Raw genomic sequence first — 25,067 nt, forward strand, 5'->3', positions numbered from 1 at the left:
GCAATCAGTGGCCAAAGCTGCAACATGACTCGCCAAGTTTTATACTCTATGCCCTGAATGAAGACCAGCAGGACATTTGCCTTCTTGACCACCTCAGCGACATGTTGCCACTTTCAGGGAACTGTGGACCTGTACGCCCAGATGTCTGTATGTTGATACTAAGGGTTCTGCCATTTACTGTATACTTCCCTACTGCTTTAATTTCTAAAAATGCATCACCTCACTGATGTCCAGATTAACTCCAACTGCTATTTCTCTGCCCAAATCTCCAGCCTATCTATACCATGCTAAAGGCAATCCTCAACACTAGCCACAGCTCCTCTAACCAGAAACTTACTAATCAGGCCACCTACATTCGCCTCCAAATCATTTCTATATAACAAATAACTGATCCTGCAGAGCACCATTGGTCACAGATCTCCAGTCTGAAAAACACCCTTCCACTGGTGCTCTCTGCCTATAACTAAGCCAGATCTGTATACATCTTATGAACCCACCGTGGATCTCATGTGACTCCACTTTCTGTATTAGCCTGCTATGAGGTTTCTTGTCAAAAGCTTGTTGAAGTTCATATATACAGCATCTACCATCCTGCCCTCAACCATCTTTGTCACTTCCTCAAAAAACTCAATCAAGTTTGTGAGACACAATCTTCCCCACACACGGCCACACTGCCTATCATTAATAAGATCATATTTTTCAAAATGTGAGTAAAATTGTATCCCTAAGAATCTTTGTCAATTATTTCCTTCCCACTGATGTAAAGTTCACTGGCCTATAACTCCCTGGATTATCCCTGCTGCCCTTCTTAAGCAAAGGAACAATGTTGGCTATTCCCCAGGCCTCTGGATGCTCTCCTGTCACTAAAGAGGATATAAAGATTTCATACAAGGCCCCAGCAATTTCCCCACCTGCCTCCCTCAGCATTCTGGGCTAGACCCCATCGCTGGAGACTTGTCTACCTTATGCTTCTCAAAACATCCAAAACCTCCTCCTTTTTGACATGCCCAAGAATGTCAACATACCCATCCAGAGACTCACCACCCAACATGTCCTTTTCCTTTGCAAACACCAATGCAGAGTATTAATTAAGGACCTGACCCACTTCCTCCAGGTCCATGCATAAATTCTCTCATTTGTCCTCAAGAGGATCCACCCTTTTTCTAGTTATCCTTTTGGCTCTTTATATTCATAAAATGTCTTGGGAATTTCCTTAATCCTGTTTGCCAGAGATATTTAATCCCTTTTAATTCCTTGTTTGAATTCTTTCCTTTCTTTGCATGCTTCAAGGGCTGTCTGTCATTAGTAACCTAAACCTTACGTATGCCTCCTTTTTCTTTTTGTCTAAGAAACAGAATTAAACAAGTAATATTCCAGTATCCCAACCAAATTATTAACTGTCACACATTAACTTAGATATTGAGTGCTGACTGACAACTTGGGCAAATTGGGAGCACCATGAATGCACTCAGTCTTGTGTATTTCAGTTATAGATAAAATCTATTTGTCTGAATGAGCCTCCAACTCCTTTTCTCATTCTGATCAACACTGCGTCACAGTTTCTACTGCTCTTTATTTTAGAATCTCTTGTACCTTTAAGAGAGAGTGAAAGTCAGCAAGCACCTGTCATGTCACAGAATGTGCTGGAAAGTTGAAAGATGTAACATTTTGTCTGTAACCTAGATACCAGATTGTTTTCACAGCAGTTCAAATTTAACAAGTTAGTTTTAATTATGCCCAAAGATATTAAAACTCAAATTGAATTTGATTTTTACTGTTTTGGCAACATCGAACCAATGAGGCAATCTGATGCTTAGGTTATTAAATGCAGGCATTTTGGAGAGTTAGCCAGGAGAAAAGAGCACCACCTGCCATTGTCAGACAGACTGCTAAAAACACACACTGTCAAAGGTACCTTTCTCATATGAAACATGTTTGCAGCCGAAAACGATCCAGGGAGATCTACAAACAGAGGAAGATTGAAAGTGGAGACGACAGCCGCTGAAAACATTATGTTGCTGTAAATTTAATAGGAGCTTTCTTGGATCAGTAGATTGTTACAGAGTGGGAGGTAGATAATGAATCTTTGAGACAAAGGAGGCTTAGAGTTGCAAATAGTTGTTGTTTAATGTTCACTTTTGGAGTTAAAAGAGTAAAATTGCTTTTTTTCTTTAAATAGTAGAATTTAGTGAATAGACACATACTTTAACAGATTACGAGGCAAGGTGAACTTTTCTGTGTGTTTGGTTTAATTAGAAGAGTTTGCAGTGTGTTATGACACAGCTGTAAAGACAAAGTATTGGTCAAATATTTGTTGACAGGGGCTCACTATAGATTGTGGTTATCTAATTTGACAAGTGAATATTCAGAGCAACAGTTCTAACCAGGTTTACTTTACTCAATCAACAGCATCCCTTCACATTACAATACAAAAATAATACATAAATTTCACTCCCCAACATCAGAGGGTCATTTTGCTTGACTTGAGCGAAACACCCAACTCCTTTTTCATCCTTTATGTCCCAATAATCTCACATCAGTCTTTTTTGTACATGGCAAATTGCCCAGGGGCTTGTCGATCAGTTGCATATTTTGCCATTTACATCCAATGAAAAGAATGGTAAGAATTTCCAATACACTGGGAGTATTGTACTTTTCAATCACTCCCCAAACTAACTAAAATATTCTTCATTACTTACAATCCATGAAATGTCATTAGCTTCCCAGTTACCTTCATTTTTATTAAAAACAATTCTGAAGATACTGCACGTTTAAAAATACACCATAAATCATATGTTTTATTTTAGAAACAAAAATGCTGGAGAAACTCCAGGAAACAGCAAGGATCAGGCATCTGGGGAGAAAGAAAAACAGAGTAATGTTTTGAATCAAATATGATTCTTCTTTGGATTTGTTTCGAAATCCTTTTGTGGAGAAGATTACTTTGCAAAAATCGTAATGAAGGCTGCATTAAGAAGTAAAGCACAAGGTATATAGCTATACAGCATTGACTACATTCTTAAATAAACCAATATTTATTTCATATTTCTGGTAGGGAAGTGTACTGTAAAATAACCCAAGGAACATATCCAAGACAGAAAAGTAAATCAAGCCAGACAACACAGCCTAAATCAGAAAAACAAAGCCAGAACGCAGAGAAACATGGCCAGAATGCAGAGAACAGCGCCAGATAATAAAACCAGAATATAGAGAACAGCGCCAGAGTGGAGTCAGAGTAAAGAAGCCAAGGCAACACACTTCATCTGCAGAATAAACAGTTAACCACACAGAACATGCTCATCCTGAATTAGAAATATCGACTTCAAAAATATACTTGGATGGAAAGACAAACACATTAGCTTTTAACTCATTTCAACTCATCGTACTGCATCCCAGTCACTCATCTTACCTCTGTATATGCCTCAAAATTTCCTCTCTATATTACTGTTCCACCCTAGTCATACTACTACTCCTTTTGATTTTATCCTTCAGTTCTCTGTTATAACATTACTATTCTTCTTCTCTGCCATATTCCTCAGTGATTTCTTGATATATTCCCTTATGTACTTGCCAAATCCCTTAGTAATGCTTACCATATTCTTTAATCCCATACCTCACTGTCTCCCTCAAGCCACTGAGTGGTTTTCTGCTCCTTTCATGTGGACACTGTCCACTTACCTGCTAAAGGAGCAGCAATCCGAAAGCTTGTGATTTCGAATAAACCTGTTGGACTATAACCTGGTGTCCTATGACTTCTGACCTTGACCAATTTCAGTTCCTCTTTGATCCCCAGCAACTTTTGGGACAGTTCCAGATTTCTACCACACTCAATATATAAATGTTAAAGTACTTCCTCATTTCAATCCTGAAACACTTGGCTCTAATTTTAAAAATTGTTTTATTATATAGGGCCTTTTGTGGAACTCTATGGACCGGGAGGCCCGGATTCAAGTCCAATCATTCCAGAAGTGTGTAATAACATTTCTGAACAGTTTAATTAGAAAATTAGCACAGGGTAATTAAAAATAAAAGTTTTTTTTTCCTATTTGCATCAGTTGAATGCTGAACGCAAGAGATATTCGAGAGATCTCAGTACCATAAGACATAGGAGCAGAATTAGGGCATTCCGCTCATACGGTCTGCTCCACCATTCAATCATGGATGATATGTTTCTCAATCCCATTCTCCTGCCTTCTCCATGTAACCTTTAATTCCTTTACTAATCAAAAACCTATCCCTGTTTTAAATACACAATGACCTGGCTTCTACAGCTATCTACAGCAATGCATTCCACAGATTTACTACCCACTGGCTGAAGAAATTCCTCCTCATTCCAGTTCTAAAGGGTCATCCGTTCACTCTGAGGCTGTGTCCTCGAGTCCTAGTCTCTCCTACTAGTAGAAACATCATCTTCACGTTCACTATATCCAAGTCTCTCAGTATTCTAAGTTTCAATCAGATCGTCTCAGTATTCATAAGAAGGGCTTATGCCCGAAACGTCGATTCTCCTGTTCCCTGGATGCTGCCTGACCTGCTGCGCTTTTCCAGCAACACATTTTCAGCTCTGATCTCCAGCATCTGCAGACCTCACTTTCTCCTCAGTATTCTAAGTTTCAATCAGATCGCCCCTCATCCTTCCAAACTCCATAGAGTACAGCCCAGATTCCTCAACCACTGCTCATATGACAAGCCCTTAATCACTAGGATCACTCTTGTAGACCTCCTCCAATGCCAGCACATCCTTCTATATGGGGCTCAGAACTGCTCACAATATTCCATGTGTGTTCTGACCAGAGCCTTATACAGCCTCAGCATACATCTCAGTCTTGTTTTCTAAGCCTCTTGAAATGAATTTCATTTCATTTGCTTTCCTAACAACTGAAACTGCACGTTAACCTAAAGGGAATCTTGAACTAGGTTTCCAAGTCCCTTTGTGCTTCAGATTTCTGAAACCCTTCCCCATTTAGAAAATAACATACACCTCTATTCTTCCTACCAAAGTGCATAAGCCGTCACTGTCCCATACTGTATTCCAGCTGCTACTTTTGTTCAGTCTCCTAGCCTGTTCAAGTCCTTCTGCAATCTCCCCGCTTCCTCAACACTGTCCCTCTACCTATCTTTGTGTAATCCACAAATTTAGCAACAATGCCCTCAGTTCTTTCATCCAACATGAATAGTCTTGTATTTAGAAGTTTACAGAGGATCAAGTGCCTAGTGTGTGCAATGGAAGTCTGCCCTGAGGCTGTATAAGCACAGAGTGCTACAACCTAAGAAGGGAGAGGACACAGTGTGGAGTGTATGCTTAATTCTTCCAATTTGACCAGATGACCAAATTACAAAGATGAGCAATTAAATGCAATCTTGTGGCATTCCAAGCAAGCACAGCATAAAAAGATCACCAGAGATAAGCAGTTCTAATGTTATAATGATTCTTTTGTTTGTTGACTCTCTCATAAAAGACTAAATCTACACAACACTTCCTTCCTGAACTTTAGATTAGATTAGATTACTTTACAGTGTGGAAACAGGCCCTTCGGCCCAACAAGTCCACACCGATCCACCAAAGCGTACCCACCCAGACCCATTCCCCTACACTTACCCCTGCATCTAACACTACAGGCAATTTAGCATGGCCAATTCACCTAACCTGCACATTTTTGGACTGTGGGAGGACTCACGCAGACACGGGGAGAATGTTAAAACTCCACACAGTCAGTCCCCTGAGGCGGGAATTGAACCCAGGTCTCTGGCGCTGTGAGGCAGCAGTGCTAACCACTTTAAGTCCAAATTAGCTGAGGGCAGGGAGGAGGATAGAGGAATAGAATTTAGAAGAATGAGAAGCAATTGCATTGAAACGTAGAGATTCTTAAGAGGTTTGATAGGGTAAACAATAAGATATTGTTTCTGCTGGTCAGAGATTTGAAAACTGGACATAATCTCAGGACAAGTACTCTCAGTGGTTAGCATTGCAGCCTCATTAGGGCCAGGGACCTGGGTTCAATTCCACCCTTGGGTGACTATGTGGAGTTTGCACATTCTCCACATGTCTGCGGGCTTTTCTCCAGATGCTCTGGTTTCCTCCTACATTCTAAAGAAATGCAGGTTAGGTGGATTGGCAATGGCAAATCGTCCTGTAGTGTGCACAGATGTGTAGGTTAGATGTATTGGCCATGAGAAATGCAGGGGTACAGGGATGGAGGAGGAGATGGTCTGGGTGGGATGCTCTTCGAAGGGTAGGTGCAGACTCGATGGGCTGAATGGCCTGTTTCCATACTGTAGGGATTCTATAGTCAATCATTTAGGGATGAGACAATGAGAAATTTCTTCACTCAAAATGTACTGAATCATTGGAATTCTCTACTCCAGGGGTTTTGGATGTTCCATCATTGAGTACATTTAAGGCTGGGATAGAACTTTTGTCTGTCAAGGAATCAAAGTCTACGGGTAGCAGGGGATGATGTGGGAATAAGCACAACCAAGATGACATTAAATAGCAATGCAGGAGTGACAAGCTGAATGATGTCATGGTTTCTTGTATTCACGTATGTGAATCCTGCTCCTCACTTCCATCCATATTAATAGCCAGAAACTGAACTGAACTGGGTCACTATATAAATACGGTGGCAACAAGAGCAGGTCAAAGACTGGGAATCCTGCAGCGAGTATCTCACCTACACAGATTCCCCAAAGCCTGTCCACTGCCTACAAGGTACAAGTCAGGAGTGTGATGGAATACTCCCCACTTGCTTTGATGAGCGCAGCTCCAGTCAAGAAACTTGACAGAGTCTAGGACAAAGCAGTAAGGAGTGACACCCACCCACCAACTTAAATATTCACATCCTCCAACACTGATAGTTTACATCTGCTGTCACTCACTACGTACACGACAGGCTGCAACAACTCACTGAGGCTCTCTCAACAGAACTTTCCAAATATGTGACCACTACCAGCTAGAAAGGCAAGGGTAGCAAACACATGGGAGTACCACCACCCACACGTTGCCCTCCAAGTCACACACCATATTGACTTGGAAATGTATTGCCCTCCTCACTGTCACTGGGCCAAAATCCTGGGAATCCCTCCTTAACAGCACGGTGGATGTACCTCACTTCATGGATTGCAGTAGTACAGGCAACAGCTCTCCACCACCCTTTCAAGGGTAATCAAGAATGGGCAACAAATCCTGGCCTTGCCTGTGACATCCAATTCCCATGAAAGAAACTTTTTAAATTATTTTTAAAAATGTTCACTTCTACTCACATACAGGCAAGGGGCAGCCACAGCCAAAATGTATGGACACTCTTTAACAGTTGTGTGGTTTCTAAAAAGGTTTTTGCTTGAGAGAACCAGAAGTAGCTCTCAATTTCAAACCACTTCACTTTGTCTCACACACACACACACACACACACACACACACACACACACACACACACACACACACACACACACACACACAACCCCAATCACAGCCGACATCTCCTCACCATACTCTCTCACACCAAAATACCTGTCAAAAGAACACAAGAAATAGTGGCAGGAGTCCTAAATGTAAAACAAGCGATCTGACAATTTAGACATAGTACCTTTTTAAATGAGTAAAATTGCACTAAATCAAAAAAAGTAAGATTCAAGAAGTTATACTGAATTCCCTATAGGATTTATTGGAGACGACCTTAGGGAAATGGCTACTAGCTTTGATCTCTCCCACAGTGAAGTTATATTTTTTACTGACTGTAACCTGCAAAAAATAAATTTCAATCATGAGTTAAATTGGTTTTACCCAGAGACTGTTGTTTGAATGTGAAACTCACTACCGTGAGTGATTGTAATCAACAGCACGGATCCATTTCAGAGAGAAGCTATAATAGGAAATGAGAAAGAATGTTGATAAGATGAGACACAGTAGCACGTGGAGTACAAACATTCGCAAAGGGCCGTGAGTCTGTTCCAGTGCTATAAATGACATTTGGCGGCAAGGCTGACCAGCCCAGTGAAAAGGAGTATACTTCAGAAATCACTCAGTACCCAAAGATTCAAAACCTTTCCCCACTGTTTTCAGATTCTAAGTATATGTCCCATTGGACACAAAATAAGGAATCCATCAAAATTCTGCATTTCAGCAATACAACACAAATGGATTTAAAATAAAAAAATTGTACATTTTATTGACCATTAAGTGAATAAAGTGCAAAATCAGAAATAACTGCACGAAAGTTTATAATTAGAACATTTATCCATGACTAAGATGACTGATTAAAAAAAACACAAGTTCAGTAGCTATGAGTCATGTACAAGTCGTCTGAATTGCACAAGTTATCAAAAGATAGAATGATTAAAAAGAATGATTTGCATTCAAATGGTGTTCAATTCGATATTACAAAATTCTTCGCATATAGCAAGTTATTTTCAAGCGCTTTAAGAACATAACGTGCAAGTCTAACAGATAGACAGTGCTGCTAATCAACATCTCATTAGAAGAACAATGAACATCACCCGTGAGCACTGAATGTGTGGATTGGATTCAGTCCTCAGAATGTGCTAATACTGCCTGTACTGCCTTAATCCAGCAATCCATGCTCTAGCATTTGTGGTCCAGCACCCATGGTACTTCCAGTTTTCCCTAGAGTAGATGTGCATTAAATTTTGTTCATGGACCAAGTGAAACATCCCAAAGTTACTAATAGCCCTCCTTACAGAGCTTCTGAGTTCAAGATCAAGAATGCCTCTGCCTTGGGATCTGGCTGGTACTCTGCACAATAAACTAAGGGAATATGAAGTCAAGGCAGTGGGATATCACTACTGATGCATAGTCTGAAAGTGCATTGCAGTTTTTGAGTGTTCTTCGTAGTGAAGCAGCCACAGACCTCAATAAGTCAGAGACGCAATCCTTGCTGCACGAGAAGACTTTCAATTGCACTTCCTTGCTCTCCCATGGTTCCTGCATATTTCTTCCTTCTCGTTTCATTTCCATCCCTCTTGTTCGCCTCCAGCACCAGCTCGATCTCTTGGATAGCTTGGCCTGTCTGTCTCAGCACTCTCTCTATATTCTGGTCCCTCTCTGTGGGCTGGCAAAGGTCAGGAATGGCGTTCAATGGGGGGTCGTGCTTCAGACAATTGGAGTTCTCCAGAAGGACTACAGGCACATGCATTAAAGAAAAATCACTAGGGAGAGAGCAAGCTGATCAATTTATTAGGAAGAAAATAATGAGAAATTCTGGGTTTTGTAAACTTAGATGTACAAGCAGAGAGGCAATTCCAAGAGATTATTCGGGATTGCAAACCCTCCAGGATTGTCCTGGAGCCCCCACCAATTGAAGATTCATCTCCAGGATACTTCAGTGGGTAACACGAGAAGTAAACGTCAACACAAATCTAGGTGTGATTGTAAGGATTTACAGAGGACGTAAAGAGGTTCAGGGTGACTTAGACAAGTTGAGGGAGTGGCAAATACATAACAGATGCAATAAAATGTGGATAAGTCTGAAGTTGTCCACTGCAACAGGAAAACCCGAATGGCAGATAATTATATATAGATTGCTAGATTAGGAAATATTGACATACAAAAAGACCTGGGTTGCCTTGTATAATGGTCACTGAAAGCAAGCATGCAGGTGCCCTTAGCAATTAGGAAGACAAATGGCATGTTGGCTTTCACTGCAAGAGTCTGAGTACAGGAGCAAGGAAGTCTCACTGCAGGTGTACAGGGATTTAGTGAGAGCACACTTGGGAGAATCGTATGCAATGTTAGCCTCCTTATCCAAGGAAATATATAGTCATCATAGAGGGACTGCAGTGAAGGTTCACCAGACTAATTCCTGACATGGTAAGGCATTTAGAAGAATGAGAGGGGATCTCATTGAAATGTATAAAATCCAGACAAGAATGGATTGACTGGATACAGAGATGATATTTCCCCTGGCTTGGGGACCAGAACGCAGGGATCATGGTTTTATGTTACGGGGTAGGCAATTTAGAATTGAGACGAGGAGAAATAGCTACACTCGAAGTGTGGTGAACCTGTAAAATTGTCTGTTACAAAAGGCTGAGGAGATGAAGCCACCAAATATATTCAAGGAGGAATTGGACAGATTTATAGAAACTAAAAGGTGTCAAAGGGATATGAGGAGAGAGCTAGAGTATTGCGATGACAGAATATCAGTCATGATCCTATTGAATTATGGAGCAGGCTCAATGGGCCAAACTGTCTTCTCCTGCTCCTTTACCATGTTTCCAAAACCGTCAATAATATTCAAAATGTGTTTCTTTCTATTGTTTTTTGTTATTTGCCATAAGTCAACTCAGGCTTGGATATCATCCAGATCCTGCTGCATATGACCATGGACTGAGGAGTTGTTAATGGCACTGAACATTGTGCAATCATCAGCGAACAACCCCACCTCTGACCTTATGATGAAGCAGCTCAAGATGGCTGGCCCCAGAACACTGCCCCAAGGAACTCTTGAAATGATATCCTGGGATAGAGATGATTAACCTCCAACAACCAAAGCCATCTTCCTTTGTGTTCGGTATGACTCCATCTATTGGAAAGACCACTCCCTTGATTCTCATTGACTTGGGCTCATTCTGTTAAATGCTGGTATGTGATTTAGTCAGGAATTAAATAGCAGTGACTGAACCAAAATTGAGAGTGCGAGTGACCAGGTTATTGCTAAACACGTGTTGTTTGACAGCATGACAATGATCCACACGATCACTTTGCACATGGTTAACAGTAGACTGATGGGGCAGTAATTGGCTTGGTTGCATTTGTCCTGCTTTTGGGCAATTTTCCACTTTGTTGTGTAGATGCCAGTGTTGTAGTCATATTGGAACAATTTTGTTTAGGGTGTGACAAATTCTGGAGCACAGGTCTTCAGTTCTATTGCCATCATGTCAGAGCCCATGGCCTTTGCAGTACCCAATACCTTCAGCCATTTTATGATTCATGTGAAATGAACCAAACTGGCTGAAGACTTGCATCAGTGATGCAGGGTATGTCAAGAGGAGTCTGAGATAGATCATCCACTCAGAACAAACTGAAGTCATTCCTTGCAGCCTTGTCTTTTACACTGATGGACTTGAATCCACCCATTATCAAGGATGGGGATATTCGTGGAGCCTTGTTCTCCAATTATTTATTCAATCCATAACCACTTATGATTGGATGTAGGAGGACTGCAGAGCTTAGATCTGATCAATTGGCTGTGGGATCATGTGGCTCAGTTTGTCACATGCTACACTTGTTGATAAGCATGCAATTAGGCCTGTTTGGTAGCTTCACTAGGCTGACACTTCACTTTTAGGTTTTCTGGTGCTACACTTGGCATGTCCAGGCCCTGGAGCTGCACTCTTCCACACAAGTGGAAAGTATTCCATCACTCTCCCTTATTGTGCTGTGGACTGGTTTTGAGAAGTCCGGTGGGGAGTTATTCACCACAGAACCCCCAGCCTGACCTGCACTTGTAGCCAGAGTGTTTATATGGCTTGTCCATTTAAGCTTCTGGTCAAGGATAATCCCAAGGATATTGATAATGGTAATTCAGTGATGGTGATGTCACCGAATGTCAAGGGGCAATGGTTAGACCTCCTCTCGTTCCGGAGGTCACTGGCAGCACTTGTGGTGCATATGTTATTTACCAGTTATAGTCCATGCCTGAATGTTGCTCAGGTCTTGCTTTTTTAACCCCTCATATGCTGAAGCCTTTCCAAAGCACTTTACATCTAAGAAGACACGTCAGAATTGTAATCACTGCTGCAAAAGAGAAAGAGCAAACAAGTGAGATGCCATAAGCCAACTTAAACTTTTCCATATCTGACCCAGAAACCACCAACATCGTGTCAATGAACATATCAAAAAGGATACAATTAAACTTTTGTATTTTTTGAATCTCTGCAATGATAGATCTGGAAAAGACAGAAAAGTATGTGAAGGATGTAACTCAGGAAAGGTCTTTGACTATTGGTACACTCTGAATGTAAACATGGCTTGGAGTGATCAGAGATTATAGCCTCCTCAAAGCTGTAAGTAGCCCTTGTATTCTAAACAAGAATCTCACGTCCACCTCTGCAGTGAGAGGTGTAGAAGGGAATCAAAATTGCATCCAGCAGTGGTCTAGATTAACTACGTCATTACACTCACAATAAACTAGTAATGCACATTTGACAATCAAGGCACATCCGAGTCAGTAGGTACAGAATGTGGTACATGGGGGATGAATGTAGAGCATAAACACTGACAGACTTGCTGGGCTGGAAGGCCCAGCTTCTGAACTAAATTCTATTGGCCACATAGATTAGGAATATCCTGGGTTCAATCTCTGATCTGTGCCACTTCAACTGATTGAATGCTACTATTGGTAAGGAGTTTCTGGATCAGTGGTGCTGGAAGAGCACAGCAATTCAGGCAGCATCCGAGGACAGGCAAAATCGACGTTTCGGGCAAAAGCCCTTCATCAGGAATAAAGGCAGAGAGCCTGAAGCATGGAGAGATAAGCTAGAGGAGGATGGGGGTGGGGAGAGAGTGGCATAGAGTACAATAGGTCAGTGGGGAAGGAGATGAAGGTGATAGGTCAGGGAGGAGAGGGTGGAGTGGATAGGTGGAAAAGGAGCTGGGCAGGTCGGACAAGTCCGGACAGGTCAGGGGATCAAGTTTCTGGAGGTTAGAAGCTAGGATGAGGTGGGGGAAGGGGAAATGAGGAAACTGTTGAAATCCACATTGATGCCCTGGGGTTGAAGTGTTCCAAGGCGAAAGATGAGGCGTTCTTCCTCCAGGCGTCTGGTGGTGAGGGAGCGGCGGTGAAGGAGGCCCAGGACCTCCATATCCTCAGCAGAGTGGGAGGGGGAGTTGAAATGTTGAGCCACTGGGCGATTTGGTTGATTGGTGCGGGTGTCTCGGAGATGTTCCCTAAAGCGCTCTGCTAGGAGGCGCCCAGTCTCCCCAATGTCGAGGAGACCGCATCGGGAGCAACGGATACAATAGATGATATTAGTGGATGTGCAGGTAAAACTTTGATGGATGTGGAAAGCTCCTTTGGGGCCTTGGATAGAGGGGAGGGAGGAGGTGTGGGCGCAGGTTTTACAGTTCCTGCGGTGACAGGGGAAAGTGCCAGGATGGGAGGGTGAGTCGTAGGGGGGCGTGGACCTGACCAGGTAGTCACGGAAGGAACGGTCTTTGCGGAAGGCGGAGAGGGGTGGGGAGGGAAATATATCCCTGGTGGTGGGGTCTGTTTGGAGGTGGCGGAAATGTCGGCGGATGATTTGGTTTATGCGAAGGTTGGTAGGGTGGAAGGGGAGCACCAGGGGCGTTCTGTCCTTGTTGCGGTTGGAGGGGTTGGGTCTGAGGGCGGAGGTGCGGGATGTGGATGAGATGCGTTGGAGGGCATCTTTAACCACGTGGGAAGGGAAATTGCGGTCTCTAAAGAAGGAGGCCATCTGGTGTGTTCTATGGTGGAACTTGGTAAGGAGTGGCAGGCCCTCTTCCCTGAAGAGCATAAGTGAACCAATGCATTGAGCCAGTGGTTCTGCGAGTGAAAGCTGTGTCTTGAAGCAATAGAAGTTGTTGTCAGATCATTGTCCTCAAAAGCAATGGAATGGATGAGTAGGTTGATGGAGATAATACCACTGGGGCAGGTTGGGGACTGGAATATCTGGATCGAGGTACTTTAGGAGGAAGGATGACTGTTTTGCAGACTGTGTTGGATTTGCATGGGTGGGCCGAGTCTCTATACAGAGAGTACTCTGGTGCAACCCCCAGAGTGCAGCTGTGTGCATTTGTCACAAACCTGTTTAGAGACTTCAGCACTCTGATGGTTTCAGATTACTGTTAACCAGATGGCCAGGAAGTAATTAAATAAATCCTTTTAAACAGCGCCTAATAACCTTCCACTTGAAGAACAGAACAGAACAAACTCCCTCACCTGTTCTCATCCTGTGCATTAACCTGGGAATTGGGATGGTCCACTGATGTTTTCTTCCGGTTACCTTTACTCACCCACTGACACCAATCCATCGCTGCAGTGGTATACCTAACCAGGACACAGATTTAATGTCATATGCATAAAATACAAATGTGACAGGAGAAAACAAAAAAAAAATTACACAACAACTGGTTTCAGTTTGGATTGCACTGCTTGAAGTGTGAAGACCAATTCAAATCGAGGCATTCAAGAGATTATGAAACAACTATACAAAGCACAGGCTCAAGGTAGAAAGGCAGAAGAATGGAACCAGTTGATAAGGCTCATTCAGACAGCTGATGCTGACAGAATGGGCTGAATGGCCTCCTTCAGCACCTTAATAATTCTGAGATTCAGTATGGGGTTTGTGTGTCAAAGCTATGAATCCACACAATCCAGATCACCCAGCACTACATGCTGCTCAGTGTACTGCCTACCAATGGGTTGATTGAAGTGAACTGATATCAGAGATGAATGACTTCAGTTCGATGGAGAATGTGGGATTGCTTTCCTTACAGATTTAACAGTGTTCAAAATTCTAAAGCATTTTGTTTGAGTAATAAAGAGACAAAATTGTTTCCATTGACAGGAGATGCACTAAGTCCAAGCACAGATTTAAGACAAATGGTGAAGGTCAAGGCAGAAGATTATCTCTTTGAATAAGACAGAGCAAACAAGAAAGCAAGGGCAAGAGCAAAAAAAGAGAGACAACAAAATAAGCAAGGATGGGAGAGATACCGTGCGAAACGGCAAGGTGGGAGAGGGAGAATGAGAACCAAAATAAGAGGAGAAGTGCATCTAAAGCCATACATGAAATGCACCAATGGACTGTCTCTTACCTCTGATATCGTCCAGCAGAATACATTGGTACCAAATGGGAGGATCCATCTGGGCACAGTAACTGACACCAACCAGGCATCAGGTCAGTTTGTGTTTCATTGAATACCACAGGAGAGAGCACATGTTTTTGCAGCTGAAAGAGAAAAAGGGAGGACCGTGAATATGAAAGACAGCATTATTCCAATGAATGGTAAGTTTTTCTATTTGCACTGGTACATATCCTGCACTGCACTCACAGATCAATTAATTTTTTTACTGCACCTTTAATATAAGTTTACATATACAAAATGGGAAAACAATTATGCTTCAAACAAAAGATTGGAAGGAGATGTTGCAGCTTTAAAACAATCTACTAGAATACATTGTTATTGCACAATGCATACTGAAGAGGGAGATGGCATTGGGCAGGGTGACACTAGGTACACGGACACACAAGACGGCCACTGAGCCACAAGATGGCCAACGGACCACAATATGGAGAGAGATAGCAGAGCAAACACAGATACTGCCTGAGGCCACCAGAAAGCCAGCACAATGCTCTCACAACCGAGTTGATTAGTTTAGGGCGGGTGGGGGAGACAATACATGAGTAGTAAGTGAGGTCTGCAGATGCTGGAGATCAGAGATGGAAATGTGTTGCTGGAAAAGCGCAGGTCAGGCAGCATCGAGGGAACAGGAGAATCGACGTTTCGGGCATTAGCCCTTCTTCAGGAATGAAGAAGGGCTAATGCCTGTTCCCTAGATGCTGCCTGACCTGCTGCGCTTTTCCAGCAACACATTTCCAATACATGAGTAGTGTGTACTGCCTGCCGAAGAGTCTGGGTCCAGCCAACACCTTTGATAGAAATGCTAACAGTTTGATACAGACTCAACACTAATAGCCAGGGCTGCAGTAATTGTCCTCCTCAGGAAGAGCGATTAGTGCCCATTTCTACAGCAATGGACATCAGCGCAGACATTGAAACTGACAACGACTACGCTGAAATTAACAAAGGCTGAGCTGGAACTGACAATGACTGCACAGAAACTATCAACGATTCTGCAATATTTACAACAAACAAACTATGTTACAAAGATAATAACCTCATCACTGACCTATTATATTACAAAATGTATAAAAGTATCTTGCCATGTGCACCAGGTTGAGAGAAGAATCGCAACTGATTACTGTGCTGTTGGTGTCTTTCTCTCCCCAGAGCTCCAGTATTTCCCTGTACAATAAACTCTGTTGTTGAACCCTGACTCTGACTCAGAGGCTGGTGATTTTTTCCCACAACAGTACAATAACAGATTATAGGGTGTTGCCTTGCTTAAGCAGTGGGAGAAGATGCTGGAGACTCATCAGCATCATGGGGTGTGCGCTTGGGGCAGTTTTGCCAAAGACAGACTGTTGAATGGGTCAGGAATCATTGGCAGGATAACAATTCTCTGATTGGCCCCTGGATAGGCGTGCAGCCTGTGTGTGAACAGGAGAAGATGACAGATGTAAGTAATCTAATCTAATCTAATCTAATCTAATCTTCCTCTCTCTTTACAGAGTAGTAACAGAACATTGGAAGATAGCTAGCAATTCCCACTCACCATTTGCCTTAAGGTTGCTGCCTCTAACCAGTGACTAAGAGAATGAACAATTCGTGTGCCAACAACCTGTGTCTGCAGTTAAAAACTGAAAAGACGTAAAGACTAAAGACTAGAAGGACTCAACAAAACATTTACATCACTGAATCCGGTGAACCAGTGATATTGAACAGTGTTCCATAATATTCCTTTTTCACTTTTATACATATATAAAAAGCAAGAGGAGAGCCAGGGAAAGAATTAGTTCACTCAAAGACAATGAAGAGAATCTGTGTGTGGAGCCAGAAGAGATAGGTGAGTGGGAATTTGTGTCAGTATTCACCAAAGGGAAGGTATTGGTGGAGGATGAACTCCGGGAAGGGAGTATTGAGTTTCTATGCCAAGTTACTATTAAAAAGTAAGTAGTAGTGATATGCGGCCTGAAAAGTACTAAAGGTAAATAAGTCCCCAGTTCCTGATGGGATCTATCCTAATTCATAAGTTTGCAGACAATACAAAGATTGTTGAGGTTGCGGCTAGTGAGGAAGCTTGTAAGAGGATACAGCAGGATATAGATCAAATGGAGACATGGGAAGTAAAATGGCAGATGGAGTTTAATTTGGACAAATGAGAGGAGATGCATTTTGGAAGGTCACATGCAGGTGGAAACTATACAGTGAATGGCAGAGCCCTTTGGAGCATTGATATGCAGAGGAAACTGAGTGTGCAGGTCCACAGATCACTGAGGGTGGCAGGTAGGTAAAAGTAGTACAAAAGGCCAATGGCATGCCTGCCTTCACTTGAAGGAGCATTGAGTACAAGGTAGGCAGGTTATGCTGCAGCTTTAGAGATCTTTCGTTCGGCCACACTTGCGTACAGTTCTGGTCACCACACTACCAGACGGATGTGGATGCTTTGGAGAGGGTACAGAAAAGGTTTATCAGGATGTTGCCTGGTATGGGGGATTTTAGCTATGAAGAAAGGTTGGATAGACTGAGTTTGTTTTCACTAGAATGCAGGAGGTTGAGAGACAACCTGATAGAAGTTTATAAGATTGTGAATGGCATGGATAGAGTGGCAAGTATGAAGTTCTTTCTCAGGGTAGAGGGGTCAATTACTAGGAGACACAAATTTAAGGTGCAGGGTGGGAGGTAGTTTAAAGGAGATGTGCGAGGCAAGGTTTTCACATAAAGGGCAGTGAATGCCTTGAACATGCTGCTAAAAGGGGGGAGGGGGAGGGGATGGAGATCCTGGTAAGTGAAGACAGTTTTACCATGGAAGGGCAAAATGTGTCAGCACAGGCCTGGAGGGCCGAAAGGCCTGTTCCTGTGCTGTATTGTCCTTTGTTCTTAACATTTTTATTTTTGTCTATGTCTGTCTGCATGCGCATGTGTGCACACATGTTTGCGGGGTGGTTAAGAAGGGGCAGTATTTTAGTTGAGAGTTAAGTTATTAATTCATAAGTTGTTTCCCTGTGGTTATAATTGATTTATTTGTAATAAATAGCTTATCAAATACAGAAACTTAGTCAGTTTTGTCTGTTAACCAGAGTTCATCAGACAGGAAAATTGAGGACCGAAGAGCTGGCATACTACAGGGAGAGATCAATAAAGTCTCAATGGCAGACAATAAGTGAGTTTTGAGAAGATTTATAGCTCAGGTTGAGGTTCTGGATGTAGGTTTGTTCACTGAGCTGAGAGGTTCATTTCCAGACGTTTCGTCACCCTACTAGGGAACATCTTCAGTGGGCCTCAGGCGAAGCAGTATACATGATTCCTGCTTTCTAGTTATATGTTTGGGTTTCTTTGGGTTGATGTCATTTCCTGGGGTGGTAGATGGGGTCTAACTCGATGTGTTTGTTGATGGAGTTCGAATTCTTGTGCAAATCTCTGTTTGGCTTGTCCTAGGATGGATGTGTTGTCCCAGTCAAAGTGATGGCCTTCCTCATCCATATGTAAGGATACTAGTGAGAGAGGGTCATGTCATTTTGTGGCTAGTTGGTGATCATGTATCCTGGTGGTTCGTTTTCTGCCTGTTGTCCAATGTAATGTTTGTTATAGTCCTTGCACAGTAGTTTTGCTTGTTGTCTGTATAGGGTCTTTAAAGTTCATTAGCTGCTGTTTAAGTGTGTTGGTGGGTCTGAGTAGTCTAGCAGTCATTTCAAAGATGTTTTTAATGTAGGGCAGAGTGGCTAGGGTTTTGTCTGCTTGTTTGGGTTTTGTTGCTGAGAAGTCAGCTGACTGTGCACATTGGGTACCCATTCTTTTTGAATACACGGTAGAAGTAATTTTCCTCTGCTCTGCGTGGTTCCTCTGTGCTGCCACATTAAGTGGGATATTTCACAATATTCAGAATATGTATATTCCTACGACAAAGAAAGGTTCTAAACGAGGAAGTACTGTGATTAACTGAAGTAGTTAGGGCAACTCAGACCTGAAGAAAAAGCATAAAACTACATTAAGATAAGTGGTTGGTCAGAATATAAAAAACAGCGGAGAACAACAAAAAAAATTAATCAGGAGGATGAAACTGGAATGAGAGAAAAAGCTGGCTAGGAACTTGAAAATGGATAGCAAGAGTTCTTACACACATTCAAATAATTAACAAGTAAAGTAAGTTTCCCCTTGGGGAGACTCGAGGACCATAAGGCATTATCTCAGAGTGAGATGTCATAATTAAGACAGAGATGAGGAGGAATGCCATCTTCAAGGGTCGTGAATCTGTGGAATTCTTTACCGCAAAACCTTCCATTGCTAGGTAATTGAGTATATGCTCAGCTGAGATTGACAGATTTTTATTCAGTAAGGACATCAAAGTTTACAGGGAAAATACAGGAAATTGGAGTTGATAATCAGATCTACCACAACTTTGTTGCATTGGTGGAGCAGCCTCAACATACCAAGTGGCCTTGTTCCACTGGAGTTTAGAAAAGCAAGGGGTGACTTGATTGAAGTGTATTATCCGGAATGATCTTGACAAAGGTGGACGTAGGAAGAAAGTTTCCTCTTGTGGGTCAATCAAAAAGTAGAAAGCACTGCTTTAAAATTAGGGGTCACCCTTTCAGGTCAGGGATGAGGAAATTTATTTTTCTCTCAGAGAGTTGTCCAACATTGGAATTTTCTGCCTCAGAAGGCAGTGCAGTGGGATCATTGAGTATTTTAAAGACAGATGTACACTTGTTAGGCAGGGGAATAAAGTGTTATTGGGGTAGATGAGAATTGGAATTTAAAAAACAAACTTATCTATTTTGATCTTATTGAATTGCAGCGCAGCCTGGAGGGGCCTTATGAAATAATCGCAGAAGTAGATCATATGTTCATATGAACTATGAAATGTACCTGAAAATGCCACACTTGTCTTTCACAATTTCAAGATGCTCCACATATTTTATAGCCAGTGATAGATTTTGCACAACAAGCTCCCATAAAGAAAAATGAAAAAACAGGAGTTGAAGATGCATGCTTTAATGATGTTGGTCAGGATATTGGTTAAGTGACCAGGAAGAACTCCCTGATATTCTTGCAAAGAGTGCAGTGGATCTTTACATCCATCTGAGAGGTCAGAAGGGTTAAAGCAGTTGAAAGGCAGCAGCTTTCCCTCAGTTACATTCTGAACTGTCAATCTGCATTATATGCTCAAGTGTCTGGAGTGGGACTTGGAGCCACAATCTTCTTTCTCAGTTGAGAGAGTTGTAGCAATTCAAGGAAGCACTTTCACACAAGTTTGTGGTTTCTGGCTTCATACCAAGATTTACTAATCATCCAAATATCCACTCTGATACAGTCCTCGAACAGAGATGTACTGTCAGAAGTGTGTTCTTTGGCATCGGGTGTTAAACGGAGATGTCAGTCTCCTTGACAACATGGAGGTCAACAATCAGAAGGTGAATGGCAATAAGTAGAGCAGAATATACAGACTTGAGTTTTCATTTGAATCTATCTGATAGTCACTGGAGAGAGGGGTAACAGGAACTAGCCCACGTGAAAAATGAAGGAAAGTGGAGCATCAATTGTCTATCAGTGGTGGGCAAGTTGTTGGAAGAAATCCTGAGGGACAGGATTTACATGTAACTGGATAAGCAAGGACTGATTAGGGATAGTCAACATGGCACTGTGCATGGGAAATCATGTCTCACTAACATTTGAAAAAGTAACAAAGATGATTGATGAGGGCAGAATGGTGGATGTTATCAATATGGACTTCAGTAAGGCATTTGACAAGGTTCCTCATGTTAGACTGGTTAGCAAGATTAGATCTCAGACTACAGGAAGAACTAGCCATTTGGATACAGAACTGCCTCAGAAGGTGATGGTGGTGGTGGTGGAGGTGGAGGTACTTTTCAGACTGGAGAACTGTGACCAGTGGTGTGCTACAAGGATCAGTGCTGGGTACTCGACTTTTCATCATTTATATAAATGAGTTGGATGTGAACATAGGACGTATAGTTGGTAAGTTTGCAGATGACACCAAAATTGGAGGTGTAGTGGACAGCAAAGAAGGTTACCTCAGATTACAACAGGATTGGATGGGTCAAAGGGCTGAGGAGCGGCAGATAGAGTTTAATTTAGGTAAATGTGAGATGCTGCATTTTGGAAAGGCAACTCAGAGAAGGGCTTATACGCTTAATGGTAAGGTCTAGGGAGTGTTGCTGAACAAAAAGACCTTAGAGCAAGTTCATAGTTCCTTGAAAGTAGAGTCTAGGTAGATGGAATAGTGAAGGGGGCTTTCCTTTATTGGTCAGAGCATTGAGTATAAGAGTTGGGAGGTCATGTTATGGTTGTACAGGACATTGGTTAGGCCTCTTTTAGAATATTGCGTGCAGTTCTGGTCTCCCTTCTATTGGAAGGACACTGTGAAACTTGAAAGGGTTCAGAAAAGAGTTTCAAAAGGATGTTGCCAGGGTTGGAAGGTTTGAACTATAGGGAGAAGCTGAATAGGCTGGGGCTGTTTTCCCTGGAGTGTCAGAGGCTAAGGGGTGACCTTATAGATGCTTGTGAAATCATGAGGGACATGGATAGGGCGAATAGACAAGGTCTTTTCTTTGGGGTGGAGGAGTCCAGAACTAGAGGGTATAGGTTTAGGGCGAAAGGGAAAAGATATAAAAGAGACCCAAGGGGCAACTTTTTTCAAGCAAAGAGTGGTGTGTGTATGGAATGAGTTGGTGGAGACTAGTACAATTACAACATTTAAAAGGCATCTGGATGGATATATGAATAGGAAGGGTTTAGAGGGATGTGGGCCAAGTGCTGGTAAATAGGACTAGATTAAATTAGGATTATGGTCAGCATGGACAAGTTGGACCGAAGGGTCTGTTTCCATGCTGTACATCTTTATGACTATCTGCAGTCTGAACAGAAGGTTACAAGACATGACATGAGATACCTGAAGTATGAATAGTATAGATAATGACAAACACCATTCAACATCATTGAGTTCAAAGGCTACAAAATATATGGAAAGAGTGATGATGTAAGGTGCTGGAGAATAATGCAATGCCATTTGGAGTAATAGAACGGTAAGTACAATGGATCTAATGGCCTTTCTCACCCCGACTGTTCCTCTGTTCTTAATTACAGATGGATATACTTACAAAACAGCTCCAAATATCACACATGACTAGATGACAACAATGCTATTCTTACCCACTCCATCAAGGAATTCTACAATTTCCCTGCCACATACCCTGACTGACTGACCTTCAACAAAGTCTCTGTCTCTTCTGCACACCGAGATCCAAAGTTCCAGTACGTACTCAGTCTTACACCGTCACAGAAACTGATGTGAACGCGCCCGTTGGAAAATGCTGAAAATCTTCCAACGTTCTGAACGTCCTGCTCATCCAGAAGAGATAAGAGCTGGCTAAAACCTCCTGGTTGGAACAGCTCCTACACAGAGAACAGAACAAGACAGAGCAGTTAGTTCATAGAACACAAAGGTGTTGCACCGACCTGTGAAACCAATCTGAAGCCCAACTAACCTGCACAGCTCCATTCTCGTCCATATGGCTATCCAATGACCATTTAAATGCCCTTAAACTTAGTGAATCTACCACTATTGCAGGCAGTGCATTCCACACCCCTACAACTCTCTGGGTAAAGAAACTACCTCTGACATTTGTCCTATATCGATCACCTCTCAATTTGAAGCTATGCTCACCATCACCATCCGAGGAAAAGACTTTCACTGTCCACCCTATCTAACCCTCCGATTATCTTATATGTCTCTATTAGCTCACCTCTCAACTTTCTTCTCTCTAATGAAAACAGCCTCAAGTCCCTGAGCCTTTTCTCCCAAGATCTTCCCTCCATACCAGGCAACTTTGAGGTATCTATGTGCATGGACACCGAGATCTCTCTGCTCATCTACATTACCAAAAATCTTACTATTCACCCAGTATTCTGCATTCCTGTTACTCCTTCTAACATGAATCACCTCACACTTTTCTGCATTAAGCTCCATTTGCCATTTCTCAGCCCAGCTCTGCAGCTTATCGATGTTCCTTTGGCACTATCCACAACTGTACTGACCGTAGTGTCGTCCACAAATTTACTAACCCATCTTTCTATGGCCTGTGGTTTATAAAAATGACAAAACAGCAGTGGATCCAAAACAGATCCTTGTGGTACACCACTAGTAACTGAACTCTAGGCTGAACATTCCCTATCAACCACCACCCTCTGGTCTTCTTTCAGCTAGCCAATTTCTGATCCAAACTGCTAAATCACCCTCAATCCCATGCCTCCATATTTTGTGCAGTAGCCTACTGTGGGGAACCTTATCAAATTATACACCACATCAACCGCTTTACCCTCATCCACCTGTTTGGTCACCTTCTCAAAAGAACTCAATAAGGTTTGTGAGGCATGACCTACCCTTCACAAAACTGTGTTGACTATCCCTAATCAACTTTTCCTATTGAGATGACTATAAAGCCTATCTCTTATAACCTTTTCTAACACGTTATCCACAACCAAAGTAAGGCTCACTGGTCTATAAAATTATCGACATAATTTTAGACATAAAATTATAAAATTCACAAAGCAAATCTTATGGAATCCAACTGCACTTACATTGAAACCATAGGCATAAGGCTAATGAATAGAGAATTTTTGAATGAGCAGTCTTAACTATTTTTGTTTAAAAACAAAAGTACCAAAAGCGCGCCATGACAGAAGTTAAGTGCAGCCATTCAGTCCTTAATTTATCTATTCTGAGAGATGCTCTCACTTTCACAATCATTGGCCCAAACTCAGTTATAATGGTCTTACCAAAACTGAGAGTTTTATTTTCCAGAAAGTTTAAGCAGCTAAAGATTTATCTGCTTCCCCATTTGGAAAAAGAGAAAACTCGGAGATGACCCATCAGGAGGCCTTAAAATAAGAATGGGAAGATGCAGATAAAACTTGTGGGAGAATCTAAAACTGCTCTGAAGGCAAGATTGTTATCAATACATCTGATCAAGAAATAAAGAGAAACTAATTTGCTGAGTGGTTAGAATATAAAATTTGCTACCCTTGGAACTGATTATCGTAAATTGCTTGTATGTTTTCTTTTGAAAACAGGTAGTCCATGCGATAAAAAGGGAATAGAAAGCTTGGCTGAAAAGGCTGAAATGCAGAGGATGGAATAAGAGAAGATTCATGGAGTGTAAATAACGGTAGTGAATAGGTTGCGCCAAAAGTGTACATAGCACAAGTAGAATCAATATCATTCTCCACCATCCATGTCGTCTCATGCAAAAAGTGGCCATGCAGCCAATGTATCTGAAAGCTATGCGCTCATGGGGAACTGTACCTCAGAAAAGGGGCAATTAATGGAAGGGGAATAAAGAATATAAAAATAATATAATGGGACAGATTAGGTAAACTGACAAGCAATGGCATTGATGGAGATGGAGACAGGTCACTTCTGTTAAAAAAGTATTTCTTTATTATTTGCATCCATTGTCAATCCACCATACTTCAGGCCAAACACTAATGCGATTACTACAGATGCAAAATAATGTTTATATGAGCAAATCAGTCACCGAATATATGGCTGAAATTTACTGTTGCCTTATGATCAACACCAACTAATTATAATTCAGTTTTTCACCTGGAATAAATTGAACAGTATTGTAGTTGTGGGTATGTTCGCCAAGCCATGAAGTTGATTTGCAGATATTTAGTCCTCTGTCTAGGTGACATCTTCAGTGGCTTTGGAGCCTCCTGTGATGTGCTGCTGCACTGTCTCTTCTGGAATTTATTTAGTTCTGTTCCTGCTGCTTCCAGTTGTCCATTGTAATGACCGGTATATTGGGTCTAGGTCTATGTGCTTATTGATCGAGTCCGTGGATGAATCATGCTTCTAGGTATTCTCTGTTTGGTTTGTCCTATGATCTGTGTGTTGTCCCCAGTCGAATTTGTGTTCCCTGTTGTTATCTGTGTGGGGCTAATTGGAACAGCTGATCATGGCATTTAGTGGCTAGTTGGTATGCATGGATGCAGATTGCTAGTTGTCTGCATGCTTGCCCTATATTGTGTTTCATGCAGTCTTTGCATAGAATCTTGTAAACTATGTTTGTCTTGTACATGATGGGTATAGGATCTTTTGTCCTGGTGAGTTGTTGTCTGAACGTGGCTGTCGGTTTTTCAGCTGTCATGAATCCCAGTGGTCGGAGAAGTCTGACAGTCAGTTCCAAGACATTTTTTAGGTAAGGAAGCGTGGCTAGTGAGT

At 42.1% G+C, this 25,067-nt stretch overlaps 1 protein-coding gene across 3 annotated transcripts in view; it reads right to left on the reverse strand.

The window, feature by feature from the left end:
• Positions 1–7,946: 7,946 nt before the first annotated feature.
• The window catches only part of cunh5orf34 (chromosome unknown C5orf34 homolog), a 50,066-nt gene continuing 32,945 nt past the window's right edge, over positions 7,947–25,067 (reverse strand). For 2 of the 3 annotated variants that reach the window (XM_043703156.2, XM_087993830.1), the window contains exons 10-14: positions 22,049–22,237; positions 14,795–14,928; positions 13,917–14,024; positions 11,864–11,904; positions 7,948–9,133 (exon numbers count right to left, since the gene is read on the reverse strand). In XM_043703156.2, the coding sequence (XP_043559091.2) occupies positions 8,874–9,133; positions 11,864–11,904; positions 13,917–14,024; positions 14,795–14,928; positions 22,049–22,237 (732 nt within the window). In that variant the 3' untranslated portion in view covers positions 7,948–8,873. Of the gene's footprint in view, positions 9,134–11,863; positions 11,905–13,916; positions 14,025–14,794; positions 14,929–22,048; positions 22,238–25,067 lie in introns of all 3 variants that reach the window. The other variant, XM_043703166.2, reaches the window with a different exon arrangement.

This window comes from Chiloscyllium plagiosum, unplaced genomic scaffold (assembly GCF_037043375.1).
Source record: "Chiloscyllium plagiosum isolate Xiang-an unplaced genomic scaffold, Cpla_swu_hap1 HiC_scaffold_2, whole genome shotgun sequence".
Classification (NCBI taxonomy): Eukaryota; Metazoa; Chordata; class Chondrichthyes; order Orectolobiformes; family Hemiscylliidae; genus Chiloscyllium; species Chiloscyllium plagiosum.